The sequence below is a fragment of the Diaporthe amygdali genome (assembly GCF_026229845.1).
Source record: "Diaporthe amygdali strain CAA958 chromosome Unknown NODE_25_length_736740_cov_64_583793, whole genome shotgun sequence".
NCBI classification, from domain to species: Eukaryota; Fungi; Ascomycota; class Sordariomycetes; order Diaporthales; family Diaporthaceae; genus Diaporthe; species Diaporthe amygdali.
In genome coordinates, this window is record NW_026517045.1 from 99923 (window position 1) to 114790 (window position 14868).

A 14868-nucleotide genomic window follows, 5' to 3' on the forward strand; every position below is an offset into this window, starting at 1 on the left:
ATATTGAGATGGGACGCAGCAACTCTCACAGAAAACTACATTGAGGACATAAATCCAGTCGCATACCCGTCCTGGATATCAGGTGCGGATTGGAAGACGAATATGATTAAGATCAGATTTATCCAGAAGAATTGACGAAAACAACAACCCAGTCACTCGAGCGAAGTCATGATGGTCTCTGGAACGTGACGTATGCATCTAAACAGGGATCATCATCATCATTCTAATAACCTTCGCCGCAACTGCGACTTTTCTCTATCCTTGCAGCGAGTATCCTCTAGCATTAGCCTATCTCCTGACCTGCATGTTCCGTGGTTCATAACAAGATGGGAGGTGGGTGTGGTTTAAAGTTGCTTGAGATACGATACGTGTTTGGTACCTTTCGACAATATTGTGATCACACATGATGGTCATAAAAGAAGGAGATCTAGTCGAATTATATGCCCATATCAACCACCGAAGCCAACTAAGTCCACGCGGACATGTAATTCTTTTCCATTGCCACTTTCTCCTCATCAATCATACTCTTGAAGGTCACGACGTCTTCAAGGGCATCCGATATGTGTTCCTCCTGCATGTCACCCGAGGCCATGAGACGGGCCGAAAACACCACATTCCGAATTTGCCTTCCGTTCAGGTCCTCCCCCGCCCACTTCTTCATCAGGTTCTGGTTTTTCAAGAGCTTTCCAGCTTTATTGATCTTCTCTCCAAGCACATTCCTCCAAATACTCAAACGGGTGCCACGATCTAGGTCAGGTATTTTGATTCCGAGATTCACCTTTTGAAGTTAACAGTCAGGCGGGCTACATTTCAGCAGACGAGAACGAAGGTAAAGGACGTACCCGGGAGATGAATGCTGGATCTGACATAGTCTGTTAGAAGTGTGTATTTTGCGAGCCGCAATAACAGTAAATCATTTCCAACTTACCGATCATGTGAATGAGGTTAGTAGTGAGAAAGATGACCCCTTCAAAATATTCTATTTTTCGTAGGAATACTACAACAACGTCAATATAGTCACCTAGGAGATTGAAATTGGTGCCTACAATGGAAACATTGTACTTACCAGCAACCCAGGCACTCTGCTTCATGTTTTCTTGCGTTCTCTCAGCTAAAATAACTTCGGCCTCATCGACGAGGAGTATCGCGTTCCAGCGGTGCGCTTGTCGAAATATCTCCTCAATCCTAGATTCCCACCGATCGTCTCCAACCAAGTTTCCTAGATTGATCCTGTACAATGGCCTTTCCTGGAGTTCTGACAGGCACTCTGCCAACATGGTCTTCCCCACACCTGGACTTCCATGCAGAAGAAATGTCAACCCTTTTCCCTTCCCTTTGAAGTTGTTCATGTTGTCCTTCGCCCTAGTAACTTCTTGTCCATTACCTTCATTGAACTTTTGCAATTCCTTGTGGGCCTCAGCGAGCAACCGGATTCTTTCGATCGACTTCTCGACCTGCCCATTGGTGGAGTTGGGTTTGACAAGGCGGTCCCAAGCTTTATCATCCAATTTGGGTTCTTCTAATCTCGACATCGCCACGTAATACCATTCATTATCGCTGAGACTGTGGACAAGGATCTGCTCTGGACACAGAAGTAGGTTCTCTTGTTTTCTGTCGTCGGACTTGAATGGATCCACGTTGTCTTCGGTGAAACGTAAAAGTCGGTCGGGATATCTTGCGGGGTCGACAATGACCCGACCAGCGAGCTATGATCTTGGTTAGCCGAGGTAGAGTCAAGTGATTGTCTTGGAGGAAAAATACCGCACTACCCTTGCCACCATTTTCGTCGTCTTTGGCGTCTTTGCCAAACGTCTCACAATAGCCTTCGTACTGGCGGACCGCGACATCGGGCTGTCCATGTTCGAGTAGCTTCACATGTAAGTTTAACCATGCTTGCCCCGACCTGCGAGAGTCTGCCTCAATTCTGTCCTTATCTGGGCAGTTCTCGAGGGGATATACCGGCAGCTCGGTGGTGTTCATCGTTCCTGAAAATTGGGGGATATGCTTTCTGTACACATGAGTTCGAAAACCCTTGCCGTCAAAGTCGATAGCTTCGCATTCCAACTCCAGCCTTACCCCATGAAAGATGACACTGTGTTCGGAATCCTCATTTGATGACAGAGTGACGACGCGAGCTACTGCCCACTCGTCGCGCAGTTCTCGAAATACGACAAGCTGATTTATGTGGAACAAGCCTTTCAGACTCTTCCAGTCCCACCGTTTTGACTTCAGCATCTCTTCATGTCGCTTTCGCGCGCGCGAAAGGTGAGTAAGCTGTCCATCCTGTTCCTCAAATAGCTGCAACAAGGCAAGAAGCTCCTCCCGCTGGGGGTGGTCCGGCGGCATACTCTCCATCTTTCTCTCAAGCTTCTCATGGGCGTGTAGCAAGGGATAAATATCTGCAATCTCGAGTCGACCCTCGCGCTCATTCACTGTTCCGTAATGTGCTGGATCGCAAAGTTTGCATATATCATCGTAGAGTTTGGATGATTCCTGAAAGACCGAGAACACAATGTTGCCGTTCATATGTGTATCGTAACGGAAAGCCTGCCTCTGCGCATAAGGCGTCCTCTCCGTCAAGTTCACTTGTCTCCAGCCCAGTTGACTATCGATCAAGGCCTCCTCTCTAACTTCAATGTACGTACGAAGGCGACGGTCTTTATCTGTGATCGGCGGGCGCTCCTTGAGGTCGACTGCCATCTTGGCAGTCTTCATCTGTCCTTCTTTGAGCACTGCCTCATCTTCGTTCGCCTCTGCACTCTGGATGGGGCCTTTCACATTGTAGGCATTGTTTTGTGACTCCTCTAGGGTCTCGATTCTCATGAATAGACCTGCAATATCGGCGGCCACATCTTTCAGGCGCACAGTGATGTCTTCGATGGGACCCTAAATAAGGATTGGTCAGACGAACAGTATCGCAAGAGCTATAAATCACTGACTCTGATTTTCTTTTGTGTGTCACGGTCGTTTGCCAAGTTCTCGTGACCCTTCGCGACGTTCGCGTCCTTAGTCATGATGTCCCGGAGGTCGTTATTCGTCTTCAGTTTGTTCTCGAGCAAGTAGTACTGAAGAAGACAAATGGTACGGCAAATGAACTTATCTACAGAAACCTGCGCGACGGAGTCTGGAAAGAATTGAGGAAGCAAAGCCCATGTGGAAGCTGCTCTTGACCTGTGTGGTATCCGAAGTGGGAAACTAGGCAATCTATCGGTCTACCTAGGTAAAACATTGCAACTGCTTGCTTGTTGCCGATCCTCTCGATCATGTAAGACCTGTTTTACTTTTCTATTCACTTTTCGTGGACTATTCATCGCCAAGCAGCCAGAAACCCAATTTTTTCCAACCTTCACCAATCGTAAAAAGACCACTGTAAGCCACTCGTAGCACGGGGCCTCACACCGGTTCCGTGCTCCCCGGCCCCCGATCACGGATATAGTGTGGCGTCACACGAGCTGAAGCCACGAGCTGAGGTCACGGCCAGCCAACGAGGCCTTGTCAGTTTTCTTCCAAGGAGCGGTCAGCGGAAAATGGCAGGCCGCAGCTGAGGCCGATTTCTTATACTTTTCGAACACTTGAACAACTCAGCCAGCTCGGTGAAGATGACATACATGCAGTACGAATAAACATCGCCCACGATGACCGGAGTACTCGTGAGAATGCGAGATGCTGTCAAAAGGGATGGTCCCTTTGCTTTGATCGAAAAGTTATCATCGAAACCAGATGGCTTGGAGGAATGGTTTAATGATGTGAACATCGAAGAGGATACGTTAGATGACCCGATGATCTGTGCCCCCCGTAATTTTGCAAAGACTGACAATCGAAGCGATTTCAAATCACTACATGAGCTTGTATCTCAAAGTAGGAAAGACATCGTCGTTCCGAACAGCGACCATAACCCTCTTCTTGCTAAGTTGGTGGAGGGGGTCGACACTGCTCCGAACACGAGCCGCAAGATTCAGAAAGAGAACATTGACTTGCTCGGAAAATACCTTCATGACTACAAAGAACTTCAAGATCGGCAAACAAAACAGAATAAGCGCAATCGAGTCGTGCGGACATTTCATCGCGTTACCAAAGTCCTCAATTGCACCACTGAAGATCAATCTAATCCGAAAAACAATAGACAGCCGCAGGAAAAAGTGGATGGCCCCTCAAAGGAAAGTCATAAAGGCATAATCCTGAACGTACTGATTCGTGGCGTGAATGTGGTTAAACCGTTGGGATCCGTCGTTGGGGAATTGACGGGTGGAACGCTCATTGAGGTTGCGGTCAATGGAATCATGCTGTTCATCACTGTGAGTTAGCACCCAACCTGGCGTGCCGACCTCTTTGGCAAGGACTCACCACTGATTTGTTCAAGGCTTGGGACAGTGCGACAGAGCTGACGGAAGAAATTCTCGACACGTTCAGTCAAATCGACGGATACTACCAGAAAATGCGAGCAATGCATGGTAACCTGAAGTCCGCTGCAATGCAAAAGGCAATCAATAAGCTCTTCGTCTCCATAGTGGCTTTCATTGTGTCCGCTGGGTCATATCTGAGACACGGCATGTTCCGTTAGTTACGGTATTCCTCGCTGTTTAACGCACTCGTCTGAGACTAAATATTCTGATTTAGTTAAGATGGCCATGTATCTTGGCGGCAAGGACGAGGACTTCAAGGGACATCAGCAGGCGCTCAAGGAGGCATATAGTGCGGTCGAACGAGAGATGGAATTCGCTGGACTAATGATGACTAGGTGGATCACAAAAAGAATGCAACTAGTACATCAAGAAACAGCAGAAATTTATGAGAGTAAGCGTCACACAGGCTTTCGTCAGAGCAACAGCTCAGGAAATGGGAGGCGAGGCTAACCGTGGTCTAAAGAGATGAATCAGCTAGAAAACGCAGTGGTGGCTACGAGCAAATTTCACGCCGATTTGCATATCCAAAATCTATGCGCAGAGCTTTTCAAGTCCCTCTACGAACCTTCTGAGGGGATGGCGTTCAACGCTAGGGAGCGGGTGTTTCTTTCGCCGCGCGATCGTTGGCCGCGACAGTTCAAGCCAAAGGCTCTTGAAGGTCCAAGGAACGATAATTCTGCATCAACCTCCTATCCCTTGAGATGGATCTCAGGTCACCTCTCTCGACGCAATGTATCCTGGGTTTCCTCACTCTGCGTTGATCTGATCCCGCATTTCAGGAATTTCAGCAATTTCGACGTAGCGTACGTCTTCTGTAAGCGCGGCCAGGGATCACGGTACACCCCCACCATACTTATCAAGGCACTGGTGACTCAGCTGTTGTATGCGCATCCTAGTATCGCTATGAAGAACTTGGGCCGTTTATCACTAGCTCGATTCCAATATATCGGCCAAAAGACCACAGTCAAGTCTGGCGCGATGGCTTGGAACTTACTCGACGACATGCTACGACTCATGGACGAAACACCAGAGCTATCAGATCGGTCAATCCTGATTTTGATAGACAGGTTGGATCTCTGTGTATCAGAGGAAGGCTTCAGTGTTCTTGATCACCTTATACCAAGTTTACAAGGCTTGAGCCGTCAGCATGTCCGAGTGCGCGTTATGATTACAACCGCGAAGCTCTCAGCATCTGCTGTGCCTACTCTACGGAAAGGCCCCGAATGGCTTCAGGCGTACGGGAAAAGGAAACATGGCTAGAAGCAAACCACGGAGCAAATAAGTTAGAGCTAGAGAATAGGCATAAACAACAAATCAAACTCGTCAAATTTGTTGCTATCTGAACATTGGATCTCCTGCAAGAAATCAAGCAAATCTGTTGACAGCCCCAGTGCATGCCAATGATCAAGGTCATCAATATCATCCAGCAGACCCCACCTCCTAGAATCATGCGTGCGACTGTGTGCTCGCTGACAATGTGGCCTTCACGGCAATTCGTGGTAATTAACCTCACCAAAGTCACTTTAGCAAAGCAGCCTCGAGAACCTTTGCCAGGTGCCAGCCCATACTAGTCTTCGGAGCGACATCATCATTGTCTGATGTGCCGGTGTTTGATATGCCATAAGGGGTGTTACACATCTTGCCTGACTGCTACATGCCTGAACGCATTAACTCATATGAAGTGGCTTTTAGTGACTAGGTGGGTTATCAGGGCCCCAGATGATGTAGCTCGTAGGAGAGGGATAAAACGAGGAGTGCAGCATAGTCAAAACGGGCAACCACAGGAAATGAAATAGATGCAGCGGAAGCCCCGCTCTGCCTGCCCTCTAAGGTACTTAGGAGCGCGCTGACGAGGGAGTAACAAAACATCGGAAATAGGGGTCTTAGAGAGAAAAGAAAAGTATTTGAGCTCTGATAAGAGCACAAGTATCACGACTACTCGCGATATATGCGAGACAATTGAAAGATTGTGGGTTGGTTGGTATGTACTGTAAAGACTACAGTTAAAGCAACGCCCCTTTTAAAGTCCTTGTTAAAGACTATCCCTCGATAATGTAAGCCCAAGGCTCACCCCTATTCCAACCCGCCTAGCCGACAGTGATGGCCGGAGTGAATGTCAATTTCAGAAAATTTCACTCCGTTGGCATGTTTTCATTTCACCAGGGTCCAGGGTGAGTGGTTCTGAAACTTGAAATGGTACCACCCCCCTCCCCCTCAAACATTACTCCTAAGGTACCTCTCAACCCACCTGATCTCTAGGGATATGGTAGCCTCGCCGCTTAGTAACAGCCATGCATTCGTGTGCTACCCAGTATTATTGACTCTGCTGTGTTGGGTTGTACCTGAAGATCCACTGGACCTGCCAGTTGTTGGCAGCAAAGGCCTCGTGCACAGCTGCCGGGGCGCGATATGCCGGCGAGGGGAAGAAACGCGGGTAGTGCAGCAGGGGGAAGGGCAAGTTGGGGATCTTCGAGGTCAGGGGCAGATGGTATTTCTCGACCTCATATGTGTAGAGTTCCCCCAAATGACACACCACTAGAGATATGCAGCAACCTGTTCCTCGCTCCATTCCCAAAGTTTTCGGTTCCCCCCAGTTCCGCCCTCGGCTTCGGAAATAGTTGCGAACACCATGTCTTCTCGGATAGGATAAATGCGGCCGAAGGGAGCAACTGTAGGTAACAAGAATAGTTAGAAATGCGTTGGGCTCTTTTCCCCCATCAGTTGCAAAGCAAGATGATATTTCGATGAAGAGAACATGTATGCGGCATAACATAAATACTCACTCCAGCAACCAGTGTTAGAAATATTGACATCGGAGGACAACCCCGCGTAGAGCTCGGTGCATGCCCCGTTGATGGGCGGATACATGAAGAGCCTTTCCGCGATGCGGAAGATGAAACCCTGGTCGCGGTAGAGGTCCGACTGGAGGTTCCCCGGGTTCAGCGGGACGCTGACGACACCGTCGGCCTGATGGAGCCGCGCGTACTCGGTGGCGTGTGCCCAATTGGCGACCTTGCTAGACCAATACCGCTCGAGCGCGCCCCGAGCCTCCTGGGCCGCCGGGATGAGCGCCTCGGGCCTGATGCCAACCTTCTCCTCGGCAAACATCTCCGCCGCCGACGATGATACCCAAATGACGCGCACTGTGCTGGCGGGCTCCGAGCGGGCGGTCGCAGTGAGGACTGGGGTTAAGAGCCGTGAGAGGAGGAACGTGCCCAGGGCGTTCACCCCAGTGTGCAGTTCGTGGCCCTGGGGCGTGAGTGCCATCTCCTTCGCGCCCGACAGCACTCCCGCATTATTGAACAAGACGTGCAGTTTAGTCTCGGATTCCAGGAACCGCTGCACTGTCTGCTTGATGGTGCTCAGATCGGCGAGGTCCAGCTTGATGTAGTTGAGTGACCCAGCGGACTTTGGGGCGCCCTTTTGGATATCTGCAATGGCTGCTTTCGTTTTCTCTTCTGAACGGGCCAGCATGTAGATTTTGGCATTTTTTGTGTAGAGCAGGCGCGTTAGTTCTTTCCCGGTACCCGTGTTTGCGCCTGTGACGATGTAGACCTTGTCCTTTAAGTCTGGTAGGTTTTCCCCGACAAATTTGGGTTTTGGTGGGAAAGCTTGGGTCAAAATACTCTTCAACGACGGGCGCGGCGCCATCGTGACGTCTGGTTAAGAGAGGGCGGGTGCAGTAGCAAGATATGTGAACTTGAATTGGATGATGAGAAGAGGTGAGTGTTATGTAATTGCTCCAAGAACGGATGGAAGTTGGACAACGAGTCGGCTCTCAAGTCTGAGAGGTGGTTCAACCCCTGGTGAACAACAACGCGATCTAGAACTCATACAAAAGAAGGACGGCTTCATTTTACAGGCCCTGGAAGTTACTATACTCGGGGGACTTGCCTGGTGTCGGGGGACCAACAACACCGAGACTGCGCTCAAGCTATCCGCACCGGGTTACCAACTGCATAACGAGGCGTTGTCAATATGCAAGTTGGAACCAACCCGCAGAATCCAAACAGAACAATCGGGGATAAAATTATTGGCTCCCTAAATCCGGACGCTGTGCAGGAAATATTTTAGGGCGAATGAGACTTTCTTTGCGGCCACTCACGCGCTTACATGTCGGACACACCTGGGCAGTTCCTGGAACTTGGTGGTGCCATGGGGGCCGGACTACGATCCTTGCAAACACATCCATGCGAACAAAAGAACAATTTGTCTCAAAAGAAAAGACGTTGCGTGTGGGCTTGGAAGTTATTGACCGGCTTGCCATCCTGTCTGCTCACGTTGTTTCCCTGTAGGCCTGGATTCTCACCACCTACATAGGTCAACTTATTCAAGACTCGTTTAGCCCTACAAAGTTTTTCTTGGTCAATTTAGTTGTTCTATTTTCTATCATAGACAAATACATTCTTCCCCATTCCCTGACCCGAGTCCCTTAAATATCTCCACTCTCGGTCAGATAAAGTCTCACAGGTCTTCCAAATCACCCGTCATCTCGGCTGGTCTGCTTGATTTTGAGCATGTCAGGTTGATCCATCCAGGCATACGGCACTTCAAGACGGGTGGTAGCATCTGAGCGCATGAGTACCAGTGAAGAGATGGTGTTGTGAAGCTGAACATCTTTTGTGCTTGGCCGTGTGTTCATTGCCGCACAACGGCTTCGCCATGCGCCCAGACTTTTCTTGGCGGAACTTCAATAGCTCATCCGGTTTTGGACCCATGCGTACTCCACCACGTCCTATGGGCTGTAATGGGTAAACAAGGTCCGCACGTTGTGAGGGCCGGCGACAAAGCAGACATTATCACCTAGATCGATCGAGAAACTCTTGCATATCCGATAGGTACTCTCAAGTACTGGCAAGCATTGGCATCCGTTCTGTAGTGATCGCCAAGCGAGAAAACACAGCCAGAACCAACAGTGCTGCAGAGCCAGCAGCCCTGGAAGGATTTTGAGCAATGCCACATGTGATACATCAGAACTAAACGCCTCAAAGGATCTCGGAATGCAAGAACCTGGACTTATCGGAGTTAAAATGCCCTTATTCTTAATTCCGACATGTTTCCAGCAAAGGCATCTGTTGACATTAGTGCCTACAATTCAGCGGAACATACTCCGAGACACAGGGCGGACCAAAACATACCGGGACCGCCATATGGGTGATTTCACAAATGACCTGCCGACGGACTTCTGGAGCCTTGTTCCATTCCGAGCAGCGGATGAGAATCAGGCCGTGAACACCGGTTCGATTCGTATAACATGATAGAGACCCTTCACAGGTACACCTTGACATCTGAGTATCAGTTCACTGCTTGAATGATCACAACTATCAGAATATAAGACAAATCCGCTCAATCATACTTATGCCGTCTCCGAATCAATTGCCGAAGAAACAATTCGGAAAAAATGGGCCGCAGGTACCCAGTCTCGGTTTTGGGTTGATGGGCCTCAGCTCCACCTATGGTGCCGTGCCGTAAGTCTTTTCAACCTCGACTGCCTGCTTCAGATGTGTGGTTGATCATCAATGTCACAGGCCTGATGAGGAACGACTCAAGGTCCTGGACCGGGCCTGGGAGCTGGGTGCGACCTTCTGGGACACTGCCCAAGAATACGGGGACAGCGAGGTCCTCGTCGGCAAGTGGCTGGCGAAGCATCCCGAGCGTCGCCAGGACATTTTCCTGGCAACCAAGTTCGGTATTTCGTGGACCATCAACGACGGCAAGGTCAACGTGTTCCTGGATAGCAGCCCCGAGAACTGCCGCAAGGTCTGTGGAGAGGCCCTCCAGAAGCTCGGTATTGACTACCTCGACATCTTCTATGTTCACCGTTTCGACGGGAAGACTCCAGTTGAGAAGACCATGGAGGCTTTGCTAGAGCTGAAGAAGTAATCACCCATTTATTCCACTGACTTGGATTCCTGTACTTCAATCCTGTTCTAACTAGGCATCATCATACAGGCAAGGCAAGATCAAGCACATCGGATTTTGCGAATGCTCTTCGGAGACCCTTCGTCGCGGTCTGGCCATGGGCCCTGTCGCAGCTGTTCAGATTGAATACAATCCCTGGACGCTTGACATCGAGGGCCAAGTGGGCACGCACCTGCTGGCGACCTGCCGCGAGCTCGGAGTCGCCGTAGTCACCTTCAGTCCTCTTGGACGTGGATTTCTCACCGGGAGGTTCGCAGCCCCCCGCCGTAGACGTCGGTACTCAGGCTTACACACCCTTTACTGACAATTTCTTCGCGCCAGGTACAAATCATTAGACGACCTTGAAGCGAACGATGCCCGTCGGATGCTCCCACGTTTCAACCCAGAGAACTTCCCCAAGAACCTCGAGCTCTTGAAGATCTTCCAGGATCTTGCAGCAAAGAAAGACGCTACGCCAGCGCAAGTGGTTCTGGCATGGATCTTGGCACAGGGACCAGAATTTTTTCCTATCCCAGGTACCAAGAATTTGAAGTACCTGGAACAAAACCTGGGAGCTCTCAAGGTCGAGATAACGGCTGAGGATGATACTCAAATCAGGTCGACGATCGAGTCGATGGGTGGAGCTGCCGGGGAACGACTGCCAGCAGGTGTTCCAGGTAGCTTTGCTGATACGCCACAGCTGTAGACGATTCATAAGTGTCGATGTCTGGACTGCGGAGAAAGTGGCGTTTTGTACCTGATTTCGCTATAGACGATGTGGAAATTTTGACAATACCAGCAACACATTGTCCCAGCACTACCCAATATCTGAGCCATGATTCAGCTTTAAAATTGCCGCCTCCGCGGCCCGTTAAACCTGGAATTAGAAGAACGGTAGGATAAGTGAAAGGGATAGGCACAAATGGGGGCAATGCAATTTTGGTAAGCCTCACCTCCGTGCTACCTTGAGACTGATATACCACAGGACGACTGGCCCTTCACATGGGATTTGAACCTCTCGTAAGTTCCGATTTTGTTGCAAGCTAGAGGACTGTTAATATTGGACTCATCTTCGTGAACAATACCCCCAAGATAACCATTGACGTGACTCGAACAAGGTGAGTCGGTAAAATATGGGTTGTCATATGGTTTTGGCAGTTTGTGTTGTGGCTTAATCATGGGGACGCCTGAAGTACGACTGGTATGTGGCGCTTGAGCACGAAATAAGTCCGGTAACGAATATGAGTGTGAACGCGATTGAGGGGCCGACTGTCTGAACTCCGTAGAGTTGATAGTCTCCAGCGATGCCTCTCGAGGTTGGTGTGCGTTGATGACTAAAGGGAGAGGATTATGGGCCTAATTTTCGATATCTACTCTGATATAGAGGTTCTGTAAGAGACATTCATTTACTATTAAATGCAATATCTCGATTTCAGCTGCTCGGCAATACATAGCCCAAGTGGAACACTGTGGTATAACATGTGGGTATTGGATTATCCAGGGTCTTCTGAGTGACCCTTTAAACCCTTTTATCATGATTGATCGCCATCGGCTGCATGAATCAATCTGGACAGAATTTCCGATCTCACTGTGCATTCCTTGGCGTGGGCGAGGGACTCCTGTTCCTCGAATTCGATCAGTCTGCAGCACTTTAAGGAAAATAGAACTAGGGGGCCTAAGAAGCCCGAGAGACTCCTACTGCAATCCCATTCCATTCATCGCTGATTATACTCTGGCTCATCCACTTCCTTCGAAGTGAGTTCGACGTCTCTGCTCGTCTCCAGCCTATGGCTCTCAACCCCCTCCCATAGTGCTGCATTTAGAGAACTCGTTGATGCGCATAAAAACAAACCTTAGAAGCTATAAGCCTCAGACGAAGCCATGTGGTGCATATAGCGGGCCACGACAGTGGGTACTGACACGTCTCTTATTCCCGTCCCACCCTGACCTATATATAGGATCCCCGCTTGCTAGCTAGTTTCCGCGAATTTACAGATCTTTCTCAACACAGACGGAAAATGCTTTTGTCAAGTATGGATCCCGGAACCGAAACCTGCGATCCAGCACCCACTTGCACTGAGCCCATGGCTATGCCTTCTCTTCGGTGTCAGATATGCAACGACATCATCAGCTTCATTCAAAATCCGGAAAGTGGTAGCTTAGATCTCGGAAAGTTGCTCGACGATTCCAACATCAATTGCAAGCAACACAGCGCCCTGATACGGAGCCTCCGACCACAAGCATGGGCTGGTCAAGACAAACAGGTTGAGGTCAAACTGAGCAGAGGAAAAGGCTTACAATCTGAGGTCACTTTGCAATACTCCACAGCAACCACCAGGGCGGTTTGGAGGTTCACATCCGGCCCGCTTCTCGTCACACCTTCAAACGAAACCTGCCTGCCCCAAATGAATGCTAGAAACCTGGGCCGAGGCTACGACGCAGCTTGGATTGACCCAGCGCTACTTCGCTCGTGGAAAGAGACCTGCGATATTCGACACGGTCACAGGTGCACAACGGGCATATCGAGCAAACTGACGGCACTCAAGACTTCAAGGCCTATACTGCTCTTGGATGTCCACCGAAACAGCCTTGTCGATGCGGATTCGGATGCCTCGTACGTCGCCCTGAGCTATGTTTGGGGCGGCACCAGCATGTTCCGGTGTCTCCTTTCCAACGTGAATGAGCTGAAGCAAGATGGGGCTCTGGATCCCAGCGGAGAGCATGTGCAAGTGCCACAAACCATTCGAGCCGCTATGCGGATTGTGAAAGCCTTGGGCGAGCGATTCTTGTGGGTTGATGCTCTGTGTATCATCCAGGATGACGATGTAACAAAGGGGCAGCAAATTAACAACATGGCCGGCATATATCTCAATGCTCGCCTCACTATCATTGCGGCAGATGGGGATGATGCTGATAGCGGGCTGAAAGGGGTTCCCGGCCTTGAGCTCCCAAGAAATTTTCAACCTCCGACCTGGGACGTGGGGAGCTGCAAGGTCAGCGAAGCAGCGCCAGCTGATGCACGCAGCTCACGCTGGGCTCAGAGAGGATGGACATGGCAAGAGAGTATGTTCTCCCTCCGCACTCTGACCTTCACCGGTACCACTGTCTACTGGGAGTGTAGCCAGGCCTTGTGGAGAGAAGATTCTCTTGATATGCTGGATAATAAGGAGGGAGACCACGGAGTAGCACGCATGGCCCATACTGTGCCCGACCTGGCCGAAACGAGGCTCAACGGGTACAATGAGCGAGCTTTGACCTTCCCCGAGGACATCATCGACGCGTATGCAGGGAAAGCCAAGGCGATGTCTCAATCCCTTCCGACGGGCTTCATCTCCGGCCTGCCGACGTTCTTTTTCCATATCTGTTTGCTTTGGCGTCCCGAGAATAGTATGACTCGCCGGAACGCCGTTGGCCAGGGGAAGAGCTGTCTTCCCAGCTGGAGCTGGGTTGGGTGGAACGGCAAGTGGGATTTGAGGTGGGAGATCGGAACTCAAGATCACATCCTTATCGATGAGCACGGGAAAACGCCGTGGCACAATGTGAATGTGGTTCCTTTGGTAGAGTGGCATGAGGTCCAGGAGACAGGTGCTGAGCGAATGCGGATAGCCGGCACGGCTGTGGACTGGATGCATCTGCGGGACAATGTCGATGCTGCGGGTCCTCCCGGCTGGAAGAGATTTGACAACCCGGAAGCTGGAAAAGCCATCCGGCCTGGTTCGCCACTGGCGAACATCAACCCTCAACCAAGATGCTACTGGCAGCATCAAGCTTTTGGAGACGCGAAATTTTGCTATCCCGTGCCTATCTTCAACCCTGATGGGAGCAACGAGTCACCAATGAAGAAGATCTCCCTAATCTCTGGGCGCACGAGAGCAGCTTTCGCCACGGCAGGAAACAAAATGAACGGAGATCTGGTCATACACGTGCGTAATGACAACAAGGAGTGGCTCGGTGTGCTCGAGTTGCACGAGGCGCCCACAAAGGAGAACGGCAGTGCTTGGGGGTGTCGCCTCGAGTTGATTGAGATGAGTCAGGGCGAGACTTTCCGTGCAATGAGTCCACTTTTCCCGGAGCAACTCTACGAGGAACGCCCAAAACCTCTCGATTGTGAGAAATATGAGTTTTATTTCGTAATGTGGGTTGTTCGGGGCCCAGACGATATAGCCTACAGGAGAGGAATAGGACGAGTAGTGCGGCAAAGGTGGGACGCTCTTAAACCACAGCCGGTTGATATAATCCTTGGATGAAGCTTTCGCAGGTAGTAGATGCTGAGAATGGTTGACTGTTTTTGGTCTGCAATAGAAGTAACCCGTCTGCTGTTTTTGGCTCTTATGGCGTCAAAAGCTTTAGAAATATATACCTGCTTAGAAGAGAAGGAAAGTGAACAATCTCGCCTTCCTTCAAGTTCAATGAGCCACTTCGGTCAACAAGACAGTAAGAAGAACTGGTCTATGGATTGAATTAGTCACTCGTATCAATCAAGCAATCAATGAGTCTCATAAAGTCAAAATTTTAACGGGAGGACTTTTGGAGGCGGGAGCGGGCATTGTCTTCAACCAGCCAG

General features: G+C 50.0%; 5 protein-coding genes across 5 annotated transcripts; 3 read left to right on the forward strand and 2 right to left on the reverse strand.

Annotated features, from left to right (window-relative positions):
* Positions 1-466: 466 nt before the first annotated feature.
* On the reverse strand, positions 467-3014 carry J7T55_007873 (P-loop containing nucleoside triphosphate hydrolase protein; the record flags this gene model as incomplete). The annotated part of the gene is made up of 5 exons (XM_053131010.1): positions 467-778; positions 843-862; positions 1067-1706; positions 1762-2886; positions 2940-3014. The coding sequence occupies 5 exons, from the start codon at positions 3012-3014 to the stop codon at positions 467-469; spliced, it is 2172 nt and encodes a 723-aa protein (XP_052990709.1).
* Positions 3015-3635: 621 nt separating this feature from the next.
* Positions 3636-5663, forward strand: J7T55_007874 (uncharacterized protein; the record flags this gene model as incomplete). The annotated part of the gene is made up of 4 exons (XM_053131011.1): positions 3636-4295; positions 4361-4556; positions 4618-4794; positions 4867-5663. 4 exons carry the CDS (start codon positions 3636-3638, stop codon positions 5661-5663), a joined length of 1830 nt encoding a protein of 609 aa, XP_052990710.1.
* A 1054-nt stretch (positions 5664-6717) lies between these two features.
* Positions 6718-8054, reverse strand: J7T55_007875 (uncharacterized protein; the record flags this gene model as incomplete). The annotated part of the gene is made up of 2 exons (XM_053131012.1): positions 6718-6938; positions 7187-8054. The coding sequence occupies 2 exons, from the start codon at positions 8052-8054 to the stop codon at positions 6718-6720; spliced, it is 1089 nt and encodes a 362-aa protein (XP_052990711.1).
* Positions 8055-9553: 1499 nt separating this feature from the next.
* Positions 9554-11010, forward strand: J7T55_007876 (uncharacterized protein; the record flags this gene model as incomplete). The annotated part of the gene is made up of 5 exons (XM_053131013.1): positions 9554-9631; positions 9816-9871; positions 9932-10282; positions 10356-10574; positions 10647-11010. 5 exons carry the CDS (start codon positions 9554-9556, stop codon positions 11008-11010), a joined length of 1068 nt encoding a protein of 355 aa, XP_052990712.1.
* A 1312-nt stretch (positions 11011-12322) lies between these two features.
* Positions 12323-14551, forward strand: J7T55_007877 (uncharacterized protein; the record flags this gene model as incomplete). Its single annotated transcript, XM_053131014.1, has 1 exon — positions 12323-14551. The coding sequence occupies one exon, from the start codon at positions 12323-12325 to the stop codon at positions 14549-14551; it is 2229 nt and encodes a 742-aa protein (XP_052990713.1).
* Between the last annotated feature and the right edge of the window lie 317 nt (positions 14552-14868).